We start from the raw sequence: 24122 nt of genomic DNA, 5'->3' as shown, positions 1-24122 counted from the left end.
CCACAGAGTCAATATTCATGGTCGGGTTGCTATAAATCAGTGATGGTTTGGGCTGCAATAGCATAGCATGCCCTACTGTGCTTGATAAGTGCATCACTGCCAAGTACTACTGAACCATTCTGGAGAACCATGAAGCCCCACTCTGAAGGTGGTGCTGTGTATCAGGTGCATAATGCACCAATACACACATCAAGATGCTGCCGATCGATTGCTCCTGTTTGCCTTGCTGCTGGTTTGCTTCTCACAACACGCTAGTATCTCGCTAGCCTGTTAACCTTCCATCAGTGCTTGCTCGTCTTTTTTCTCACACCCCTTTTACGAGTCTATCAAACAACTGTGGTGAGTAGGATTAGTCAACAAACATGGTGAGTAATGTATTCTGTTATTGTCACTTGCACTTCGTGTCACATGTATTGTATAGCACTCTCTGTCAGCACTGAGGGCTTTACATGTAAAATAGTTAGGCTGACGGAGATTTCAGAACTAGAGACACGCATCCAAACTTTAATCGAGGATAGTAAGAATGCAAGGGCTTTAGATACTGCTTTGGATGCGACTAGCTTTGTGAACTCTGTACATTGTTTGGTTCCGGCTGTAGAGCCCGTGAAGCAGGGCAACTGGGTGACCGTGAGATGCTGTAGTCACAGGACAAAACACCGCTCTTCCGTTTCGATTACCATAACAAAAAGATTCTCCCCACTCAGTGAAACACCCACTGAGAATCCTGCTGAATGTGCCCTAGCTATTGGCGATTCTATTACACGGAATGTGAAAATAGAGACACCAGCCACCATAGTCACATGTTTGCCGGGAGCCAGAGCGCCTGACATCAAAGCAAATTTAAAAGTGCTGCCTAATGCTAATCATAAATTATCTAAGATTATTATTCACGTCGGCGCTAATGATGTTCGACTTTGCCAGTCGGAGATCACTAAAATTAACATTAAAGAGGTGTGTGAACTCGCAAGTACGATGTCAGACACTGTAATTTGCTCTGGCCCCCTTCCTTTTCACCGGAGTGATGAGATACTTAGTAGACTGTCCTCAACCAATGGCTCGCTGTCTAAGTGGTGTCCGCAAAATAATATAGAATTCATAGACAAGTGGAAAAGTTTTTGGGGCAGACCTGACCTGTTGAAAAGAGATGGTATTCATCCCTCCTGGGATGGTGCTGCTCTTCTCTCTAATAATATGGCACATAGTCTTAGAGCTCAAACATGAATTGGGGCTCAGATCAGGAAGCAGACAGACTGGCTAAACTGACCGTCTGCTAGCTGTCTCACGCCACTGAGGTCAGATAAATCCCATCACATAGAGACTATTTCACCTAGATATCGTCATATAGCTACTGTGTCTGTTCCCCGAATTAGGAAATACAAAAAACTCCCAAACCCATTTAAGGGTAAAAATGTAATTGATGTTCAACAAATAAAAAACAGATATAATACAGATGAACAAATGATAAAGCTTGGGTTGCTGAATATTCAATACCTTTCTTCAAATGCACTTATTTTAATGATATGATTACAGATTATAAACTAGATGTGTTGCGTTTGACAGAAACCTAGCTAAAACCAGACAATTACATTACTTTAAATTAGTCCACCCCCCAAGATTACTGTTATAAACATGAGCCTCATCTGAAAGGCAAAGGGGGAGGTGTTAATGTAATTTATAGTGATATCTTCAGAATTACTGAGAAGTCTAATTGTTGGTGATTTTAATATACAGTTAGTTAACAAAAAAGATGCATTGGGATTGGCATTTAAAGACATTCTGAACTCTATTGGAGTTAGACAACACATGTCAGGACCTACTCATTGTCGTAATCATACTCTAGATCTAATATTATCACATGGAATCAATGTTGATGCCGTGGAAATTCTGCAGCAGAGTGATGACATCTCAGATCATTATCTAGTCTCGTGTATACTTCATATAGCCAAGGCTGCAAAGCCGACTCCGTGTTACAAATATGTTAGACCTATCACTTCTGCCACTAAAGATTGCTTTATTAATAATATTCCTGATCAGTTTAATCTCCTCGGCATCCCAGATAGCTTAGAAGAACTCGATATTGCGACAGAAACTTTAGACACAGTTGCTCCTTTGAGCTTAAAGAAGATTTAAGAAAACAGTCCAACGCCGTGGTACAACAAGCACACTCAGGCCCTCAGGAGAGCAGCCAGAAAAATGGAGCACAACTGGAAGAAAACAAAACTAGAGTTTTTTTTGCATTTCATTGAAAGAGAGCACGATTGCATACAGAGAGACCTTAAAAGCTGCTAGATCAGCTTATTTTTCAACCCTATTAGAAGAAAATAAACAAAACCCTAGGTATTTATTTGAAACAGTGGCTAAATCAACGAAAAAAATAAAGCTTCAACGGCAGATGTTTTCCAACCAGCACAGCAGTAATGACTTTATGAACTTCTTTACTTTAGAAAATTATAAATATGTAACTGTCTACTACAGTATCGCATCAGACAGGATTTAAACCGTACCATAGTACTGAGACAGCTCTCATTAAAGTCACAAATGATTTGCTCTTATCATCCGATCGTGGTTGTATCTCTCTATTAGTGTTACTCGATCTTAGTGCTGCATTTGATACTATTGACCACAACATATAAAAAACTGGATGACTACTAATTTCCTACTACTTAATTCTGAAAAAATAGAGATTCTAATTATTGGACAAAAAAACGTCCTCATGTAATAACCTAGAATACTGTCTAACACTTGATGGCTGCTCTGTTAAGTCTTCGTCGTCGGTTAGTAACCTGGGTGTGCTCTTTGATACCAATCTTTCATTTGAAAGTCACGTTTCTAGTATCTGTAAAACCGCATTTTCCCATCTATATCTCTAAATTACGTCATATTCTCTCAATGACAAATGCAGAACAATTAGTTCATGCGTTCATGACATCAAGTCTAGATTATTGTAATGCTATTATGGGTGGTTGCCCTGCACACTTAATAAACAAACTACAGCTGGTCCAAAACGGAGCAGCTCGAGTTCTTACCAGAACCAGAATGTATGACCATATTAGCCCGGTTCTATCAACACTGCAAACCTGTCCACCACCGTTTCAATGGCAGTGCCAAACAGTCCTGAGGGCGAGACAGGAGCATCAAAGAGGACAGCTTCACCTGACTCCTTAATCCCTGACAAATTAAGCCAATCACTGATCTATATAGAATGACATGTCATTATATAGATCAGTGCTTATGACTCATTTGAAAAACAATTCATTTCATTGACTCAGAATCGACTCTTACTTTTGAAAGACAATAACTTTATATACGGTGCACAGATTTAAAACTTTGCAGGATGTTTTCATTCACTTAGAGCTATGTTACACACTACATGAAAGGTCTTTTTCAAAAATCCATAATAGGGGCCCTTTAAATTAAAAGTTTAATATTTTTTAAGCCTATTAAATGTTACAATTTATGACTTTTAATTATACTGTAATGTTGATTGGCTATAATTACTCATTTCCTCCCCAGGAAATTAAGAAAAAATCCATTTAACAGAGACATCAGTAGCAGTATTGGTATTGATTATACTGGCCTTCATGCATAGTATTTAGCATTAAACATTTAAAATAGACTGTCTTTATGCTGTATCTATATTAATTTGGAGATTCACTAGTTAATTCATTTTAATCGATTGACAGCACTAATATTTAATATATATATATATATATATATATATATATATATATATATATATATATATATATATAGATGGAGCTCACAGTGAGTATTAAACCATTCTGTAGTCTCAATGAGTGTTGAAAACTAGATAAGTCAGTATTTATAATAAATATTGTTCATGACAGTACTTTTTTTTCATATCTGAAGTTTTTACCTATATTGAGTTATTGTGGAAATAAATGCCTTAAAAATAATTATTTGGTACCTTGGAATGTTTTTAGTGATTTATCATTAAGATCACTGCTTATAGTTTACTACTAAGTTATACAGTATAACAATATCTACTAACCAACTGTCTGTTTTGGGTTGACATAATGAACAGAAACAATGCAAATCAATTATAAAAGAAAGGACATTGAGAAGGAATCTCAGCTGACAGAAAAATAGGTCACAGAGCGACATGGTTAAAAGGAACTGGGAGAAACGACATTGGGCATTATGCCAGAAGGTTGCGAAGGGTGTCTGACGGCAGACTCAGAATGATATAAAAAGCCGTCAAGGGTTGATAGAAGAGCCTAGAAAATATCACCACCTCTTACGTGTATGTGTGTGTGGTAACAGGCAGCTATTGCAAGAGTCTAGTTACTGCTGAAAGTGCAGAATCATCATAAGTGGCATCTAGAGGGCAGAAACTCTATAGGGAATATGAGGACCCAACAGTTTTTTTTTGTTTTTTTTCACAAATTAATTTTTTTACTTTTTCTAAAAATGTGAAAAGTGCTTGCCCATAAAAAACTCACCACTGTGCTAGAGTGTTGTTGGTGATAGCTAAAGTGTTTTGTGTAGTAGCTAGGATGTTGCTAGGGTGATCTGGGTGATTGATTGTCCAAGTTAAAGAGCCAGGAAACATTTCGTAAATACAAAAAAAAACAAAAAACATTTTTAACAAGAATGCAATACTTAAAGGAATAGTTCACCCAAAAATGAAAATAAGCCCATGATTTACTCACCCTGAAGTCATCCTAGGAGTATATGACATTCTTTTTTCAGACGAATACAATCGGAGTTATATTAAAAAATGTCCTGGCTCTTCACTGAATTTGACACAAAAAAATTGCCTGTAGGTGTGGGTGAATGTGTGTTTGAGTCCTGTGATGGACAGGACATCCATCCAGGTTGTTCGCTGCCTGTGGCCAGTATCCCTGCAACCCACAGGTTAAGGTGGAATGGATGGATGGATGTAATCTATTCCTGTGATGGTAAAGCTGAATTTTCAGTCTTCAGTGTCACATGATCCTTCAGAAATCATTCTAATATGCTGGTTTGCTGCTCAAGAAATATTTCTTATTAATATCTATGTTGAAAACAGTTGTGCTGCTTAATATTTTTGTGAAAACCATGATACATTTTTTTCAGGATTCTTTGCTGAATAGAAAGGTCAAAATAACAGCATTTATTTGAAATAGAAAATGTAACTTAAAGGCACACTATGCAAGATTTGTACCTTAATATAACAGCTTCGAAATTATTTAGATGGTAAACAAACTCGTAGTAGGGCGAATCATCCCAATAGCAAAGCGCTGACAAAACCAGTAATGCAGGTTTGAGAGGTGGCGCTCCGACAAATCTTGTGAGAATCACGACTTGCTTTACGGCACGACTTCACATACATCAGCAACATATGAAGCAGCCTCTATGGAAGACACTAGCACGCATTTCAGATGTGAATCATGGTAGAGTCGACTAACTAGAGGGACTAAACTAATCAGGGACTAACGAGAACAGGTGCAGACTAGACAGAACATAATTGTGACACTTAAACTGTCACTTTTATTTGATCAATTTAATGCATCTTTGCAAAATAAAAGTATTAATTTCTTTAAAAAAAAAATCTTACTGACCTCAAACTTTTGAACAGCAGTATGCACACATATATGCATACAATATACACAGTAGTCATGTAAATATAGCAATTAACTTAATTTTTTTATTTCTTAATTATTGGCTTTAAGTCAGTCGGGGCAAGCAGGGTGAGGCCAAGAGCCGTGGGAACGGAGCGAGGCCGGTCTCGAGTTTCTCATGGAAGAGCTTCGGAAGGATAAAAGGAGGAGCGACGGCAGTGAAGGACCAGGCCTGGATTGTTGATGTTGTGCTACATTACATTATGTTTATATGCAGCAGCCATCCATGAGGGACTGCCGCTTTACTTTCGTCGTTTGTTTATTTTATGAGATTAAAGTTTCGTTGAATGTTCGCCAGTTCCCGCCTCCTTCTTTCCTGAGCTTTAACTTTGCTACATCAAAGGATTTTTTTTTTCAATTAAACCATTGTTATAGATTTGATCACATTATTTTCAATGCTTCATGAGATGAGTGTTTTCATATACTATTTTGTATACTTTTTTGCTTCAGATCATAGCTAATGATGTATTGACTTTGATTCAGATGTAATGATGTGATTCCCTTCTGAGCTTGTTGGTTTGGTTTATTGCTTAGATCTCTGTAAACAACGCCTACAGAGAAATACTTCTGAAACCACAGCTTCAGGAAAATCAGACGGTCACTGTTTCACTATTCCGAGCCTTAGAAATTGCTTGGATACCTCCCTCAGTGACGGTCGATAGATTTATTTTAACCCATTTTATAGCTCACCGGGTGAAAATTCAATTCCATAGAAAAGTAATACCAGCACTTCAATAAACCACACAATTTGGGGTTTCATTCATGTACAAAGGCACAAATGCTGCACTTAAATATGATACAAATTTCCCTAGATTAAAGAGTATATTAATCATCCATCCTGGTGGCAAATATATTCAAGAAGGGCTTTTGATTTCAATAAAAGCTCACAGTAAGACTCAATTAAAGCAAGGATACAGCGAGACAAAGCTGCCAACACTGAGTCTTACCAGGTATGAGACACAGCCACTGTGAAGCGTCTGCGTTGGCGGATAGTTTTATTCACCACCAGCTTTCTGAACATGCCTGGGGAGGTCTGAGGTGAGTCTCTTGCACCAGCTGTGTGCTCTTTCACATCAGACTGACAGCCTGTGTCCAAACTGATCTCCATCCTCTGACTGACAGGGCTAATGTCAGAATCTTGTTTTAGATCCATGAGGAAGTGTCATACACAGAGATTTGTGAAAGCACTAAGCCTTAAATCCAGCGGTTTGGCTGTAGAAGTGTGTTGAGGTGCTATGTAGGCCGGACTCTGTTTACATTCAGTCTCTGTCACAATCTGCTTCAATCCAACCCTTTTCCCTTTATCCTCCCCTCTTGCCTACTTGTCAGGCCTCTGCCCAGAACGCCCTCCCCTCCCAAGAGTCGACTTTCTGGAACATTCTTGGAACTTCTACATGTGCAGCCTACTTGGCCCAGTTTAGATGGAGTATGAACTTGATCCAGACAGACAGGTGCGGATGGAGAGGCGGAGTTCGGTGAGCCATTTGTTAATGTTAATACCAGGTTTAAACAGCAATGTTTCACAGCTGACAATTTTTGATCGTATCACCCAAAACAGATGGTAAAACCAGGTGTAAATATGGTCTACGTGAACTGGTTTATTTTATTTTAGTTTATTTTACATGATTACTTAAGGGTTAATTGATAACATTTATTATGTATATTCCATAAAAATATAATCAGTCATTCATTTTATTGTAGTGTGAACTCCTTGGTATGTTCTCAAAGGAATATGACTTCCGCTATGATGCTTCAGCTACAGTGAGCAGAATGAAATGAGAAACAAGCCGATTCAATAGAACACAAGGTAGTTACGCAGTCATCACGCGTAACATGACAACTGTGATTTGAGTGCCGTGTCAAGACAAAATTCTATTAAAAGAAGCATTCAGCATTTGACATCATTACAGTACAATAAAAAATGCAAATTAAAATACAAAGCACTTAAAAATTAAACTTTGTGTCATCTTGAAATATTTATGTGCAGACACAATTTTCTTATTTTGTATTTGCCGTTACATTCAAAATTGAGCTTACCTATCAGGAGGAACTGGTGTGATATCTATACGTGGTGGAGTAATGAAGCCCAGCGACGTGGGTCTGGAAACGTGATCTTCTTGAGGACTGCGGGCCCTCTCTGTCTGTCTCCATGACAGTGGCGGCAACACAAGGGTTCCTGAGTGCCGTCGGGGGCCTCGCCAGAGATCCACGCCCAATGTGGCGCCTGAAGATGTAGATCCCGAGAGGTCCTTGCTGTCCTAACATAATAAGAATAGAGCAGAAATGTACCCACTGTTTAAGAAACACCTACACACAGTAGGATTATCTATTAAATCGACACTAATTAATATATAAATGAACAAATGAAAGAATATTTGCAAAGAATATGGACTGTTTACAAAATCCTGTAGTGTGTTCATGCCTCTGAAAGTCCTTTATTCTTGTTTTTCAGCTCTTCCCCTAAAACCACCTGTTATATACAATCCAATCAATTCCATTGAAAAAAAGAGTGAAAATTGTTTCTACACCATTCCCCCCCCCCCCCACTACTTATTTTTACAATCACACAAGTTTTATGAAACACATCATTATGGGAACTTACTAAAAATGACTTTTTCAGTCAGCTTGGCACATAAATTATGTTCTTCTCTTAGTTTGTTTAGGTTGGGTTTAGGTTAGGTTTCTTTGGGTGATCTGTGGCGCTCCAGGGAGTGAGCCTCTCAATTGCGCTCCATGACTGATATATAGAGCCCTTTTCTGTTTCTACTACTCCAGAATGTTGATACTATCTCCTGACAGTTCTTTATAGATACAGCGTGTTTAATGTCTGGCTCCCTCACAGTGATTGCATATCACTGTCAGTGTAGCCTCTGGACAACATCCTCTTTTAACAGCCTATATAGCAGGACACTGAATATATCACCACAAAATATGTTTATAGTTCAATTAGAATTGCCAGGAAGAGAGGAGTGTTACCAGGAATTCCTCGAGCACAGCCTGTAGATTGGGACCATACAGCAGGGATAACTGATGAGAATCCAGAAATTGAGAAGGGAGAGAGAGAGAGAGAGAGAGAGAGAGAGAGAGAGAGAGAGAGAGAGAGAGAGAGAGAGAGAGAGAGAGAGAGAGAGAGAGAGAGAGAGAGAGAGAGAGAAAACAGCTACGGCTTCTGTTTGACTGCTTGAGTATCAACAGAAGTTCAAGGCTATAACTCTGGGAAATCTATTAAACACGTTGATGGACAGCTGTATGCAGTTGCAGGAATTGGGTGGATCTCATGAATCCTAAAGCAATACTATAGTATGATCATATGCATTTTAATGTTTTTATACAACAACAAATAGGGACTAACTGAATATACAGTACCATGTTGTCATTTGACATATCTATATTGTCAGGGTTATGTTACTGTAAGTTTGGTTGTCAAGTCAAGTCAAGTTTATTTATATAGCGCTTTTCACAATACAGATTGTATCAAAGCAGCTTCACAGTATTAAATTAAAATAATACATCAATGTTTGTTTCTAGTGGAAAACGTCCACGTTTGGTAATGCTGATCAATAGTATTGTTGATTGATTAATTCAATTAAATATCCCCAACTGAGCAAGCCAAAGGCAACAGTGGCAAGGAACCGAAAAAACTCCATCAGGTGACCTGATGGAGAAAAAAAAAACCTTGGGAGAACCCAGGCTCAGTCGGGGGCCAGTTCTCCTCTGGCGTCTATGAACTAGAGGTCGGATTTAACTGTAAGATTAAGAGTATTATATGAATGCCTGGCTGAAGAGATGCGTCTTTAATCTAGTTTTAAACTGGGAGAGCGAGTCTGAGCAACGAACAGTATCAGGAAGACTATTCCAGAGTTTTGGAGCTAAATGTGAAAATGCTCTCCCTCCTTTAGTGGACTTAGATATCCTAGGTATGACCAAAAGCCTCAAATTTAGTGATCTTAAAGAGCGCGATGGATTATAGGGCGATAGAAGGTCCGTTAAATAGACTGGAGCTAAGCCGTTTAGGGCTTTATAAGTCAGTAGCAATACCTTGTAATTAATACGGAACTTTATAGGTAACCAATGTAGTGATGATAAAATTGGTGTTATATGATCATATTTTCTTGATCTAGTAATAACTCTAGCAGTGGCATTTTGGACTAACTGTAGCTTGTTTATTAAGGATGCAGGACAACCGGCTAATAAAGCATTACAGTAATCTAGTCTCGATGTCATGAATGCATGAACTAACTTTTCTGCATCAGAAACTGATAGCATGTTACGTAGCTTAGCAATGTTTCTAAGGTGGAAAAAGGCTGTTCTTGTAACATATGAAATATGATTTTCAAAAGACAGGTTGCAGTCTAGTATAACACCCAGGTCTTTTACTGTAGAGGATAAAGTAACAGGACATCCTACTATGTTAAAGTTGTAGTGTGAGAGGTTTTGTGGGCGGTTTTTTGAACCGATGATTAGTACCTCTGTCTTGTCTGGATTTAATAAAAGAAAATTGCGCGTCATCCAATCTTTTATATCTTTAACACAATCTGTCAATTCGGATAATTTGGCGTTTTCATCTGGCCGTGATGAAATATAGATTTGAGTGTCATCAGCATAACAATGGAAACTAATTCCATGTTTCCTTATAATATTTCCAAGTGGCAGCATATATATTGAGAATAACAGAGGGCCTAACACAGATCCCTGCGGCACTCCATAGTTTACTGGAGTTATGATCGATTTTTCTCCATTTAAATAGACAAAATGGTAGCGGTCAGATAAGTATGATCTGAACCAGCTTAATGCTTGTCCTTGAACACCAGTATAATTTTGTAGTCGATCTAAGAGTATTGTGTGATCTATAGTATCGAATGCAGCACTAAGATCAAGTAAAACTAGTATTGAGATACAGCCTTGGTCAGAAGCTAATAGTAAATCATTTGTGATTTTAACGAGCGCAGTTTCAGTGCTATGATGCGGTCTGAATCCAGACTGAAACTTTTCATAGATGTCATTTTCTTGCAAGAAAGAGCCCAGTTGGGCGGATACAACTTTTTCTAGTATTTTAGACATAAAATTGTCATTTCATTCTTGTGTTGTTTCTGCTTCTTGTGTTTCCTTTCAGTTTAGTTCTTGGTTAAACCTTGCCTTAGTTACTAATTAGTTTCACCCGTGTCTAGTTTAGTTGCCTTTGTTTGTCCCCCGTATATATAGCTCTGTGTTTCTGTTACTCCTGGTCAGTTGCGTGTTTGATTTGTTTATTAAAGATTATATACAGAGTATTATTCTTCGTGCATGTTTAATTACCACAGCAACTATGACAGAAGACAAGTAAACAAAAATAAGAACAACATGGACTGCTTAGTGAAAAAGGGCCGTACTACACTGGAGGAGTTTCTTGAGCTGTACCACGAGGCGCGCTGGGATGATGAGGCCCTAAAATACATATTCTGGAGTGGGATGGATGACAATTTAGGCAAAATGCTGCTGTTGAAGAAGGGTCACAGCCCCCTGATTAACTTCATCATTAACACCTTGTGGGTGTGCGGATCCTCCTTGACCGTGGGAGTCGTCAAGGAAGACAACATCAGCTCTGACACCACAGAACCAGTACCACCTCCAGCTGCCATCTCTCTGCCCACTCCAAACAGAATAACTCATCATTTCAGCCCGGAGTGTCCCACAATAGCAGAATAAACTTCCGCCACAGACCAGACAACGCACACGGCCACGGAACCAGAGCCCGAGCCCACCAGGGACCCTGCGCTAGAGCCCCCTCCAGCCACGGAGCCAGAGCAAGCCATTATGTCCGCCCCCGGAGCCTGAGCCATCTTGAGGCTAGAGCTTGCCGCCAGACTCGTCTTGGAGTCAGTGCTGACAGAGCAGTCCACCCCAGAGCCAGTAGAGGAGCGCTGGCTTTTTGATTTGTGGACCACAGAGCCAGTTCCCACCCCTGAACTCTCTCCTCCTCAGTCTGTCTCTGTGAATTACCTGGATGTTCCCACCCGGTATCCTTCTCACCCGATTGTTCGAAATCTGCAATTGCAGTTATTTGTGGAATTATCAACTTTACGTGGGTTGTGCCTCGGCACGGCACAACGCGGATGAATTAATGCTTTGAGGAGAATGTGCGGCTATCAGTCACCGCGCCGGTGTGGATACTGTCATTCGCAATCACAGATTCTACTTTTTGGAAGTATGACCAACATAAGAATTTTCACCGGAAAATGTCATCTGAAAAAGTAACATCCACTTTTGTTCTGACCAACTAAGGGAAAAAAGCATTGCAGTAAATCGCATTGATTGAATCTAACGATCGCTTATCATATCACGTCAAACCGTGCAAATTATACTTTGTTCTCAAACTGTTAATGTTAACAACATCAGCATTGCGTGACTACATTTAATGCCCTTCCGATAATTATCCTTGTTTTGGCATGGGCCCGGTTGCAGTCTCTTTTGTTCTGTAGCCACTCCGGAGTCCGAAGTCTTTTTAGAATGGGTGAATCTCCAGTTGTCACTGGTGATTGTCATTTGAACCTTTCTGGATCTGCCATCAAATTGATAAGTTTAATTATATCAAGTGCTGTGAGAAAAGGCTATAAATCTCCACCTCCAACATCCTCACACGCAATATATCCTACTAGTCGAGACTCTTCTTTATGTGTGCAGATGTGACGAAATGACGCAAAGACATGCTCGAATTTCCCACGGAAATCCACCAGTACCACTGGAATTAAAAACATCATTACAAGCTTACCGTTTTGAATCGAGCTAAGGCAAGCAGATAGTTTTGAACACTGGCTGGTTATGTACTTGCTCAAAAATGTATTTTGGATAATTTTTAACCCAAAAAGTTTACAGACTGCTGCTTTAAGCATTAAAAAATACACACACATTAGAAGGCCATGGGAAAAATGACTTCATATAAATGAGAAGGCCCAATTAATGGAGGGGAAATTAATTGAAAGGAAAGGGGACTCCCATGAGAAGTGCATGAAGTATCATCTAATAATCATGTCACGCTTTCCAGATGTTACAAACAGTGGAGCCAATGCAATACAAGTGATGCCTTCTCAGTTCAGACAGCATTAAAGCCCTGAAGGCTTCTATGCTCTGGATTGAATGAGAGCAACATTGAGGACGAGAGAGAAAATGAGAAATTTCCATTGGTTAAATTGAGAGGAACATGGTGAAGGGTAACACTGCCAATAGGCATTGATCTAATAAATAAGTAAACAAATACATAAAAGAAAAATAGAGATATACATGAACACTATGTCCAGAGACCGGACGATCGCTGGGAGGATCAGTTACCTTGGCAACCACTCTGACTCCTTTAATAATGAGTTTGATTGAGGGTTAAGCAACAGGGCTTGTCAGTAAACACGCACAGCCAGTGTTTCAAGAGGGGAGGATAGAGTCTGGTCTCGCTGAGGGTTTGGATACAACTGGAGAAAACCAATGCTTGGCTTCCTTTGGACTTCACAAAATCCACTTCAAGTATTTAAAGTGGAAAAAATTTGGCTGCCCATTAAGAGTGGAATAATGGTGTTACTTTATGCCCTGCAGTTTGGGGAAACAGTAAATGCACAAGTCAATAAATCCCTTAGAGACAGAACAGACTCTCTTCTGTAGCTTAGAGAAACAGATGGGCAGCATGTCCTCTTCCTGCGGTCATGTGAGAGTCACAGCGCACACCCTTCTGCCTCACATTCACAGAACTGTAAAACCAGACTACTAATGGTTCAATATGTATCAAGTGAGAAATTAACAAATAATTGTGTGCTTTTTGAAATACAAATTTCGTAAGTAGCTCATATTATTATTATTAGTGGTTCATTTCAATCAAAAAAGGGAATCTGAGCTATATTTCGTAATATCACATTGGCTTGACACACTTAAAATGATTTCTCATCGTACATTGGACTTCTGTTCTATTTTTGCATATTTAAAATGTCAATAACATTGATTGGACAAATACAGCTCGCGGCAGACATGTGACCTGTTTGTCCAGCTGTGAAAATGTCCACTGCTGCAGTTAACAAATAATACGGTGAAAAAATATTTAGATCCCTGTTACATATACACTGTAAAAATGTCCTGTTAAATTTATAGTAAAAAAACTGGCAGTTTTTTTTGTTGACAATGTTTCAGATTTTACAGGATGGTACCTACAGTATATATGGTACCTGTATATTTTACAAGTTATAACTTTATATTTCATAAAGTGATATGATTTTAATGTTAATAATTTCATAACTGATTAAGTTTGCACTGTTATTGAACTGAACTGAATCAACACTGAACTAAAATGAGCTGAATAATGACACTATTGTCTTCGGTAAAGCTGCTTTACAGCTGAAATTGAATTTGTTTCATGATGAATTTTGCAACATTAACACTTTTGTTTTCCTGTTTATTACTGTGAAACTGCTTTGAAACCAATTCTATTGTATAAAGCGCTATACAAATAAATGTGAGTTGACTTGACTTATATACTCTATACTTCAGTAAGCTCAACTGGAACTTCCCAAATTAGCTATTTTCCTTATTGTACTGATAACCATGATAACCACCATCATAATACAGGCGGTACATTAGAAAGCCTCATGGTTGCCCTGGAACGATTGTATAAAGTCCTATAAACGCAGTATGAATAGTGTGTATGTTTAAAAAAAAATTTGCAGTCTTTCTACATCTGAGTGGCAGAAAAGCTCAAACTCAGCCTCCACTCTAATCAGATGCACTTGTTCTAGAGAAGGATTTCAATGAAGATGTGGATGTTAATCATAGGCAGGAGAGGTGAGGGTCAAGCTTTCATTGAGTGATAGCGAAAAAGGGTGAGAATAGCCTTTTCCGACAATCAATACCAGCCTCATTACTTCCCTTTATTGTGCACATACTTGCAAACAAGTGAAGGTACTGTTCCTCTATATACAGTAACCTAATCCAGAACTTTGTGGATGTTCATGAATTCTCCATCTCCAAAAGGCTTTGCTGAAAGCTACCTCAAATGAACAATGTTAATACTGAGTACAACTTTTTTTAAAGGTCATGTATGTCATTTCTGTGTGATTAATGCTACACCAGAAGGAGAATAAATAACCGTTTACACAAACACTTTCAGTGCTGCTTCCACCAAACCTACAGTCACATCAATCATTTTTCAGACAAACCGGTTGTTCTGTTTCAAAGACCATGGGTTGAGCCAGAAGCTCTGGGTTATTTAAATAAACAGAGCAATGTCTTGAAAGCATCACTGAGTGACAGTTTTAACATTCTGAGGAATCAATGCAGTATCCTCTGCATAATAAAGTCAACATGAAATCACTTTTGACCAAATTTACTCCAAAAATGTATTGGGTCCTATTGTAAACAATTTATTATTGCACATTTTTCCAAAGAAAAAAAATTGTCTTTGCAATCTACCAAAATCACTCAAGTCCTCCACTCCAACCTGAATAACTGTCATAGAGACCCATGTTCTTTTAAACGTTTTGCTAATGTTCCCTTTAATTGATGAAAATTCTATTTCTGAATGTTTTCTTGGTTATGAGAGCATTAAGGTAAAATTCCATTTAATCATTTTGCACACATTATGGGAACATTACTTATGAATGTTCTCTGAACATTCTGAAACAAGTAGTAACGTTTAAAAAATGCTAGACGAACATCCAACTAAAACGTTTAAAGTCCCCCTGTGGTGAAAATCAAGTTTTTAATGTTGTTTATGTGGTGTTTTTAATATGGTTTAAGACAAACAATGTGCAAATTCATAAGTCAGCACCATGGCTGAGTATTTTCCCCTTAAAACTGCAGTGAACCAAAGACACGGTCTCAAAAACACTGTTTGAAATCGCTGGTGTTTCTGACGTCACATACCTTGTAACCAATCACGTCAATGTGTGACCATCAACGAGTGGATCTCTGAGCTGGCGTGGGGCCAGTGGAGGCGGGCTAATTTGCATATTCATAGAACCAGCGTATACTAAATGAGGCAAGGGTGTAGAGTTACAATCAAGCTATCTTAAGGCATGAAGACATTTTTTCAAGGAAAAAACGCTTAAATATGTCATTTTGGTGATCAAAGAGGAGTTTTACGAGATAAAATTATTGACTACAGGGGGACTTTAAAAAAACGTTCCATAAATGTTGTATAAATAATGTTTTTGTGCTAATGTTTTAAGAACATAATTAAAGACCAGATGAACAAACATTCTATTAACATTAGGGAGCACTTTTCCTAATCTAATCAATTCCTGAAGGACAAAAGAAAAAAGTTCCACCGACATTTTGGAAGTAAACTGGGTAGTGAATGCAGTTTCTTTGTATCTACGATGACTTTGCCTAACCATAAATGTAGATGAAATACTAAGGGGAAGAAACACCTCCTTTAAACAGAGTGTAAATAATATAATTTATGTAAATTAGAATTAAAAGACTGTAAAACGACAAGCCTAACCAGCAGAGTTCAGGTAATTAAAAACATGAATAACACAAATGATTGCTTTTTTTCATCTCTGTTCTGTCCTTCTCTGTTAAGGTTTTATGGTGCCTGCCATCTCTTTCCATGTCCCTCATAAATAGCTATTAATAATATGTGTATGCGTGTGTGGGTGTGTGTGTGTGTACTTAATTGGTTGTTTATGTTCTTGTGGTCATGCTTGCCTAGAGCTTGTTGATTGTTTTAGTTCTTTCTCTTGAAATCGAAGAGCATAACATATTATTGCACAGAAAACCTAGCTGTATCTCTTCATGTAACATACTGTACCTGTATAAGTTAACAAAGGGCAAAAACCATCAAGTGATTTAGCTAAACGTCTAAATAGCATTGGCCTCTGTGTGTGTTGGAGTGAAGAAGACAGAAAAAGCACTGCGTAGCATCATCTTCTATTCATGCTTAAGCACAACAGTAAAATGTCTCACATCAATAGGTGTCACTGCCAAAACACTCCGGCTCTTCCTCATATTCTCAGCCGACAGCTACAGCTCAGAAGGTTCTTTTGTCTCCTGGGACTCTCCGCCGGCATACAAATGGACTTCTGCTGTGAACTGTAGCCAGAAGAAGAAAAAAAAATCATTAGCATAATTCTTCATCAAACCCTCCACTAAGCCAATTTACAAATTAAAAGTCACTATTGTCAGTTTTGCTATTCAGTTCTTGTGTTAAATAACATGAAACTGCAAGACAATAAAAACCAAATAAACATCAAATTATAAACACAAGGGCGTACTATCTCACAAGAATAGTTCTAAAATATGATACTGTATTTCACATTGACTTCATTCAAAAATACAAAATAGCACACAGTTTCATTGTACATTGTAGGTTTGTTTAGATTCGTTTACTGAAATACAAAAAAACAAACTCAAAATAAATATATTTTTAATAATAAAATAACATTTTGGGTGTTCAATATTTGTACACTGACTGACACCAAACTTATTCTTGTTTGTTTGCACATGATAGCACCTGTCCTCATGTTTCGATAAATTGCTTGTCTCTCTTACATTGGTGGAAAGTTCTTTAGAGCTCGGTACAATCTGAACCATATCTATACTGCAAAACAGCAGCTCGATGAAACAGCACTGGATTGCTCAGAGAAATAGGATAATGACACCCATTATAATCAACAGAACTGAGTGTAGAAAGCTTTGCTGATTATAATGGGTGTTTATTCTATTTTAGGCTCTTTACTGTTGCACAAAGGCAAGCAGACCCATGTATTGATACATTTTTTTTTTTTTTTTTAAAAGCTTCTAATTAATGTCAGTAACTGTAATCTGACAACATATTGAAAATCGCACATTGGGTGTTAAATGATGCCATTACAGATGAAAAGTAAATGGACCACCCGTCAAGCACCATTTTACAACCAATTTGCACATGAGCAAATACCCTATATATTGCATCTTTAGTGCCCAGTTGTTCAAAAAGTTTAATCTGGATCAATATAATCTGGATTTGAATATCCCACGTTTTGCTATCCAGGATCAGACGATCTCTTCGACACAACAGATACTGATGGTTTGAACTAGAACAAAAACTAGACTTGCATGATCCAATTTCAGAAACCTGAATGCTTTTTTTTTTTTTTACAACCATTCGATAACCAAAATCTGATCATATATCTTTTGAACAGGTGTGCCAAAACAGTAAATATAGATGTGCATCGGAGAAAAGTCCAATATAAATTCATTTTTTTTTAGAAATGTTATTTTTAATTCATGTGTGTGTTGTAAGTCTGAGGAAGGTCGATTGATCAAAACGTTGCAAATAAAATTTCATAATGATGCAAGCATTTATATATTTTTTATTTTGGAAAAACTAGGCCCAGCAGATGTCTAATGTCTGGTAACTTTCCCTGATCTTAGCAAGCTAGTTAACCATAAACAACTTTAAGCAATCCAGCTAGGAAATTATAAAGCTGACTAGTTAGTTAATTTAGCTAGTTTAATTTAGCTAACTTAATTTCAGGTATGATGGAAAACATGGTCCCGTTATGGTCATGGTCCCTATATTTATATATGTATACATTTTTCTCTGTGCACCTAATCTGCACATGTGCTCTTGCAATAACATTTACATGTTTCCATTAAAGGGATACTCCACTTTTTTTGGAAATAGGCTCATTTTACAACTCCCCCAGAGTTAAACAGTTGAGTTTTACCGTTTTCGAATCCATTCAGCCGAGTTTCTGATATTTAGAAGAATATCAGTAACCAGACAGTTTCTGGTCTCATTGACTTCCATAGTATATTTTTTTTCCTACTATGGAAGTCAATGAGACCAGAAACTGTCTGGTTACTGATATTCTTCTAAATATCAGAAACTCGGCTGAATGGATTCGAAAAAACGGTAAAACTCAACTGTTTAACTCTGGGGGAGTTGTAAAATGAGCCTATTTTCAAAAAAAGTGGAGTATCCCTTTAAGTCCATGAGACCGTAGGGTGTCCCTTTTGGCTCATAAGCATCCTTTTGATCTTTCTGTGATTTACCAAAGCCCACGGACTCCACAAATGCTGGCTCTAGGTAGACTACGGCCCTGTTCCAAATGGCACGCTTCATAAGCACTTTCGGTCTTGTGGACTTACAATGGCTTTTCTGAAACCTAAAATGACACATGGGACACCCTACAGTCTCATGGACTTAACGGACACGCGCGCGCGGCAGCCATTGTAAGTCCACAGGACCAAAAGTGCATATAAATTTTGCCATTTGGGACAGGGCCTAGTTATTTTAGGTTTCAGAAGGGTGCTCAAGAGCGCCCCCTATGCGGTCGAGATGCACACTTTTGCTGAACCCGCACTGATGCAAGCTCCTAAGCAGACTTCTTCCCGACGGTCAAAGCGGCGCTACGTCACGGAAGTGCGGACTCGTAGGAAGACCACGAGTGTTTAGGGTGCCATGTGGGACATGTTTATACAATCACTTCTCAATTATCTTATTTTGGTTTGCTTTTATAATAGAAATAGAACAGGAAGAAATAGACTAATATGGTTGAGAAAAATTGTTACACTAATATTGGGTTACTTGCAATCGTTGCATATACAATAGTTTGTTAATAATATCTGCCTATCCTTGTAGCAGATTTCTTCAAGTTTAGGTTAGTCAGATAATGACAGTGAATCACAGTCTTCAAACGGTGCCATAACAATGTCTCATAATTGGCACTGAGATCAGAAGTCTGACTGGAACACTGTATGACTTTGTGTTCCTGAGCCACACCAGATGGCTCTGTCCCCTGCCTTTGAGATCCCTGTCCAGCTTAAACATTAACCTTTTTCCAAGCATCATTTATTTTAACCAAAAAAGGCATGGGAATACTTCTTTTGCCTGTACTATATTTTACCTGCATTCTTTTTGCACAATTTCATAAATAAAGAGGGCCTATTATGCCCTTTTACAAAGTCTTCATTTTGTTTTGGGGGTCTACTAGTATAGGTTTTCATGCTTGAATGTTCGAAAAACTTACCTGACCTTGACTTGATCTATTTTGGGCTGCAACCATACTGATTTATGACATTTTTATGACATTATGATTTACTGATTTGTAACAAGGCAAGATGATAGGATTAAAGCTACTCCTACTAAGATAAGTCTTTTTAAAGCAATATCACATGAGCAAAAGCACAGCTGATATACGGCTATAACACACTCCTGCAAGTATTAGATAACAAAGGAGTGTAAGTGACAAAGAATCTCTTGTGTGTTGTGCTCGTTCAATAGATGAGTCAGAGCCTCCGTTAATAATTCGAAAGCATAGTTATAATTAGCAATGACACCTTGGGTCATTGGAGTAACAAGAAGGCAGCACGATTGTGCTGATTGATAATGCTTTTATACAACAGTTCATTAAACATGAAGTTAATATTCTGTAACTTACATTTAGACACACAATTGCTAGTTACAGTACTTCATTTGTTTTTGCTCCGCTAACTAAAACAGCTCCAAACGAAGCTGCAACAGAACCGTGACACCAGGTCAGTGTTTTTGTACAAATCAAGTGAATGATTCAATAACTACTTCACCAAAGTTTATTTTCGGGAATGAATCAGTATTTTTTTTAATGAATTGGTTGAATGAATGATTCAATGGCTCACTCATAAAGACATCTACTGATGTAACAATATAAGAAGGACTCACTGAAAAATTCCAACCATTAGGCCTAATAGACAGACTGACAGTCTGTCGGCAGCGAGCAAACACAGACGAGCAGAATGATACAAAAAGTGAAAAGTTCCAGCTTTTGGCATTGCGAATGACATAATCGAATTAAAACTATGGGGAAATATGTTGTTTATTTGTCTAAGGCAGTGGTTCTCAACCTTTTAAAAAATTATTTTAATAAAATATTTTGGTCACACTTTAGTTTAGAGTACATTTCTCACTATATTAACTAGTTTTTTATTAGCATGCATATTACTAGGATATTGGCTGTTTATTAGTACGTATAAATCACATATTAATGCCTTATTCTGCATCACCATATTATACTGTATAGTGAGAACTGGATCCTTAAACTAAAGTGTGACCAATATTTAAAAATGTAAATTTTAAATCTTTGAGCTCGGCATTACTAGGAAAATGTGTATTTTTAACAATTTTAACAATTAACAAAACTTTTCCAAATCACACTTTTAAAATGAAACTTTTAAACATAAAATTATCCAGGATTTGCAAGACCATAGGAACCCTGGTTCTTCAACAGTTGTTAATGATTTTTAGTTAGTTATTACTTTAATTTTTGTTTTATATCTTGAGGCCCCTTTGGACGTTTGCTTGAGAGCCTCTGGTTTGATCCCCAGCAAGTTACACTATACAGTATTACATTAAATTGAGTGGTCAACCAACCCTTTCACAAGTAAATTGACTTGGTTTTTCTACATTATCATGTGCATCATTACCTTCAATAAAATTCAGGGTTTCATAATACAGACAGATGGCCTAAATCATCAACAATATACTGTTTGCCTTTTATTAGCCTTTTCCAACCCAAATAAAGTAGCCTACTTGAAGTTTTTGGTCGGGGATATAAGTAATGAGGTCTTGATGGATTCTATCTCACTTGCATGGCGTTTTTATGCTCTAGTGAAAAATGATTGCCTGGCCTCTTGTGCAGAACCTTGATTAGCCAATTTACATTTCTGCTCCACACTTTCTTATTTTTCAGTTTCTAATTTAGTGGTGGTACTCAATTTGTTGGACAGATTTTCCTAAGATAAAAGATAAGTTTATGCTGAATTACAACAGAACATAGGGTGATTGATTCAATTAGGTGGAAATGTATTTTACGCAGGTATGAACTGTGTAATCATGTAAAGGGAAAGGAACAGGTAAGCTGGGATGTGATTATCTATATTTTAGATTTTAATTTCTCCAGCCACCACCTATACTGAATATAACATCTAATATAAAGCCATCAAAACTGGTCATGTTAGTCAGTATTGCTAACACAACATGTAGTTTGTGATGTTTTGATTTCACTTTAAGCAGTACAGTTGCCTTGTCTCAGAAAATCCATAGCTGGACAGTGGACACCAAAAGTTCACATTTTGTGTTCTGTATCCACAATACAGACGTGTATTGTGTATTGAGTCAGGCGCAATATGTTATCTGAGCTGAAACAAAGACTCCATGGTGCTCACCAGCTCCACAATATTTTTACCAGAACCAGCGCTTGTTTATATCCACCTCCTGTCCCACCACTGATCTGAATTGAAGCAAGGGTTATGTTTACTTGGTCGATAAAATAATGTGTCCTGGCATTAATATTTATGTATGGAGGAGAGCAAAATATTTACAGATGTACAGTCTCAGAGATTTGTTACTTCTTCAGTTGAATTTTTTTCTGCCAACCATTTTAATTCAAGACAAGCTCTGAGAAGCAGGGTTTTTAATTTCCAAAACAATTACCTGCATTAAATGAGTGTGACACTGACAATACAACCGACTCCATTCCTAATGTAATGCGAGTTACACTGAACCCTGAAAACATCATTTCAAAACAACACTACTGGTTCGCCACTTAGCGTGACGGCGACCCCTGTAACTATAGCAACGTGGCCATCTTTAACCTCGTATAAAATGTAATGACATGTCAAGACTTAAGAGAACAATTAAGAAGCCAACACTCTTTATTACACCATGAATTACTCAATGATTTCCACACCCAACATGGAGCAAACTATTAGCCTGTTAAATTGATTCCAGGATGAAACTGGATGTAATAACAACGAGGCACAGATTTGTTATCGTAACTATTGTATTTGTTACATTTCACAAAATTGGTGTCGAAAAAAATATCGATCAGGAACCGGTTTCGAAGTCAAGGTATCGGTATCGATATCGGTTCAATCTGGTCCAATTAACCAGTAAAATCAATCTATTGCACCCATAGTAAAAACTATGGTGTCACTGCCCAACTTCCTCACATTATTTAACAAAGATGTCTATACATCAAGAGATAATGTATCCAATTGCTATTTTAGTTCAACCATTTGGGAGCTGAATAAAAATCGTTTCATATTTTTGGAAAAATAGACTAACGTTATGTGCAGACAAGACACAATAAAGTGATCAACAAATAAAACTATTTTATGTAAACCTGTTATCTGTTTTTTTTCTTTCATTTATTTATTTCGTCCTTTAATTAATATACTTTTATTCAGCTAGCATTCATTAAATTGTTCAAAATGGCAGTGAAGACATTTATAATGTTACAAAAAATTCTATTTTTTCTATTTCTATTTCAAGTATTGCCAAAATTTCTATACTTCAAAGAATCCTGAAAAATGTATCCCTGTTTCCACCAAAATATTAAGCAGCACAACTGTTTTCAACTGATAATAATAAGAAATGTTTCTTGAGAAGCAAATCATCATATTAGAATGCTTTCTGAAGGATCATGTGACACTGACGACTGGAGTAATGATGATGGAAATTCAGCTTTGAATCACAGGAATAATAGAAAACATTTAATATAAATGATAATATTTCACACTATGTCTGTTCTACTTTATTTTTTACTATATCAAATAAATGCATCCCTGGTGGACATAAAATACTTCTTTCAAAAATATTTCAAAATCTTACTGACACCAACCTTTTGGACAGTAATGTAACCATTAAGCAGCATTTCTATAATTGTTATCAAGCTTCACAAACTATTTAAAACTTTTGTGATTCCTGACCTGAAAAAAACCCCAAAAAACATTAATCCCAATTGAAGGGGTTGGGGGTCGGGTGCAAAAACTCCTTGGTGGATAGAAATAATATTAAATAATTAAAATAATGTTTTTTTTTTTATGTACACACACTCAGAACCATAAACGTGTGAATTTACACTACTGTTTAAAAGTTTGAGGTTGATATCAATGTTTTATGTTTTTGAAAAAAGCCATGCTTTTTTGTTTAAATCAAAAACAGTACAAACATTACAATTTAAAATAACTGTTTTCTATTTAATATATTTAATTTTTAAAATGTATTTTTCCCCTGTGATAGCAAAGCTTAACTTTCAGCAACTTTTATTGTGCACCCCCCCATCCCCCCCCCCCATCCCCCCCCCCCCCCCCCCCCCCCCCCCCCCCAAAAAAAAATTTTTGTTTGAGATTTGTTTACAATCCCAACATGGACCCCCTGTTGAAGCCCCTGACTAACTGTAATATCCTGTGGGCAAAGGCAATCACAAACAGATTAGCTGATGTCTCTCACTGGCCTGCAGGACAATCATTGGCTCTGTGCTGTAAACAATCTCAGGACAACACAATGTCACGCTATGCGATGCGTACTCATTAATGTACTCACAATGCTCAGTATAATTATTTAACATCACTGTCTATGTGAACTATACAATTCACTGGCACATTGCAACAACTCATTACAAAACAAACAGCCACTGGGTTTGCCAACTCTTTGTTTCTCTTAATAAATTTGATTTGTACCATGTCATTGTCTATTGATTCGGCAGTTATGTAAGAATTACATAATTACATGTAAGAAAC

General features: G+C 37.4%; 1 protein-coding gene across 2 annotated transcripts in view; it reads right to left on the bottom strand.

The window, feature by feature from the left end:
- LOC307160865 (3',5'-cyclic-AMP phosphodiesterase 4B-like) overlaps positions 1-16660 on the bottom strand; it is a 46451-nt gene extending 29791 nt beyond the window's left edge. For both annotated transcript variants that reach the window (XM_079875167.1, XM_079875166.1), the window contains exons 1-2: positions 16542-16660; positions 7662-7882 (exon numbers count right to left, since the gene is read on the bottom strand). In XM_079875167.1, coding sequence (XP_079731293.1) covers positions 7662-7882; positions 16542-16583 — 263 coding nt within the window. In that variant the 5' untranslated portion in view covers positions 16584-16660. The remainder of the gene's footprint in view (positions 1-7661; positions 7883-16541) is intronic.
- Between the last annotated feature and the right edge of the window lie 7462 nt (positions 16661-24122).

This window comes from Squalius cephalus (assembly GCF_949319135.1).
Source record: "Squalius cephalus genome assembly, chromosome: 7".
Lineage (NCBI taxonomy): Eukaryota > Metazoa > Chordata > Actinopteri > Cypriniformes > Leuciscidae > Squalius > Squalius cephalus.
Note: the sequence above shows the minus strand (reverse complement) of the source record. Positions and strands in the feature narration are given on the sequence as shown.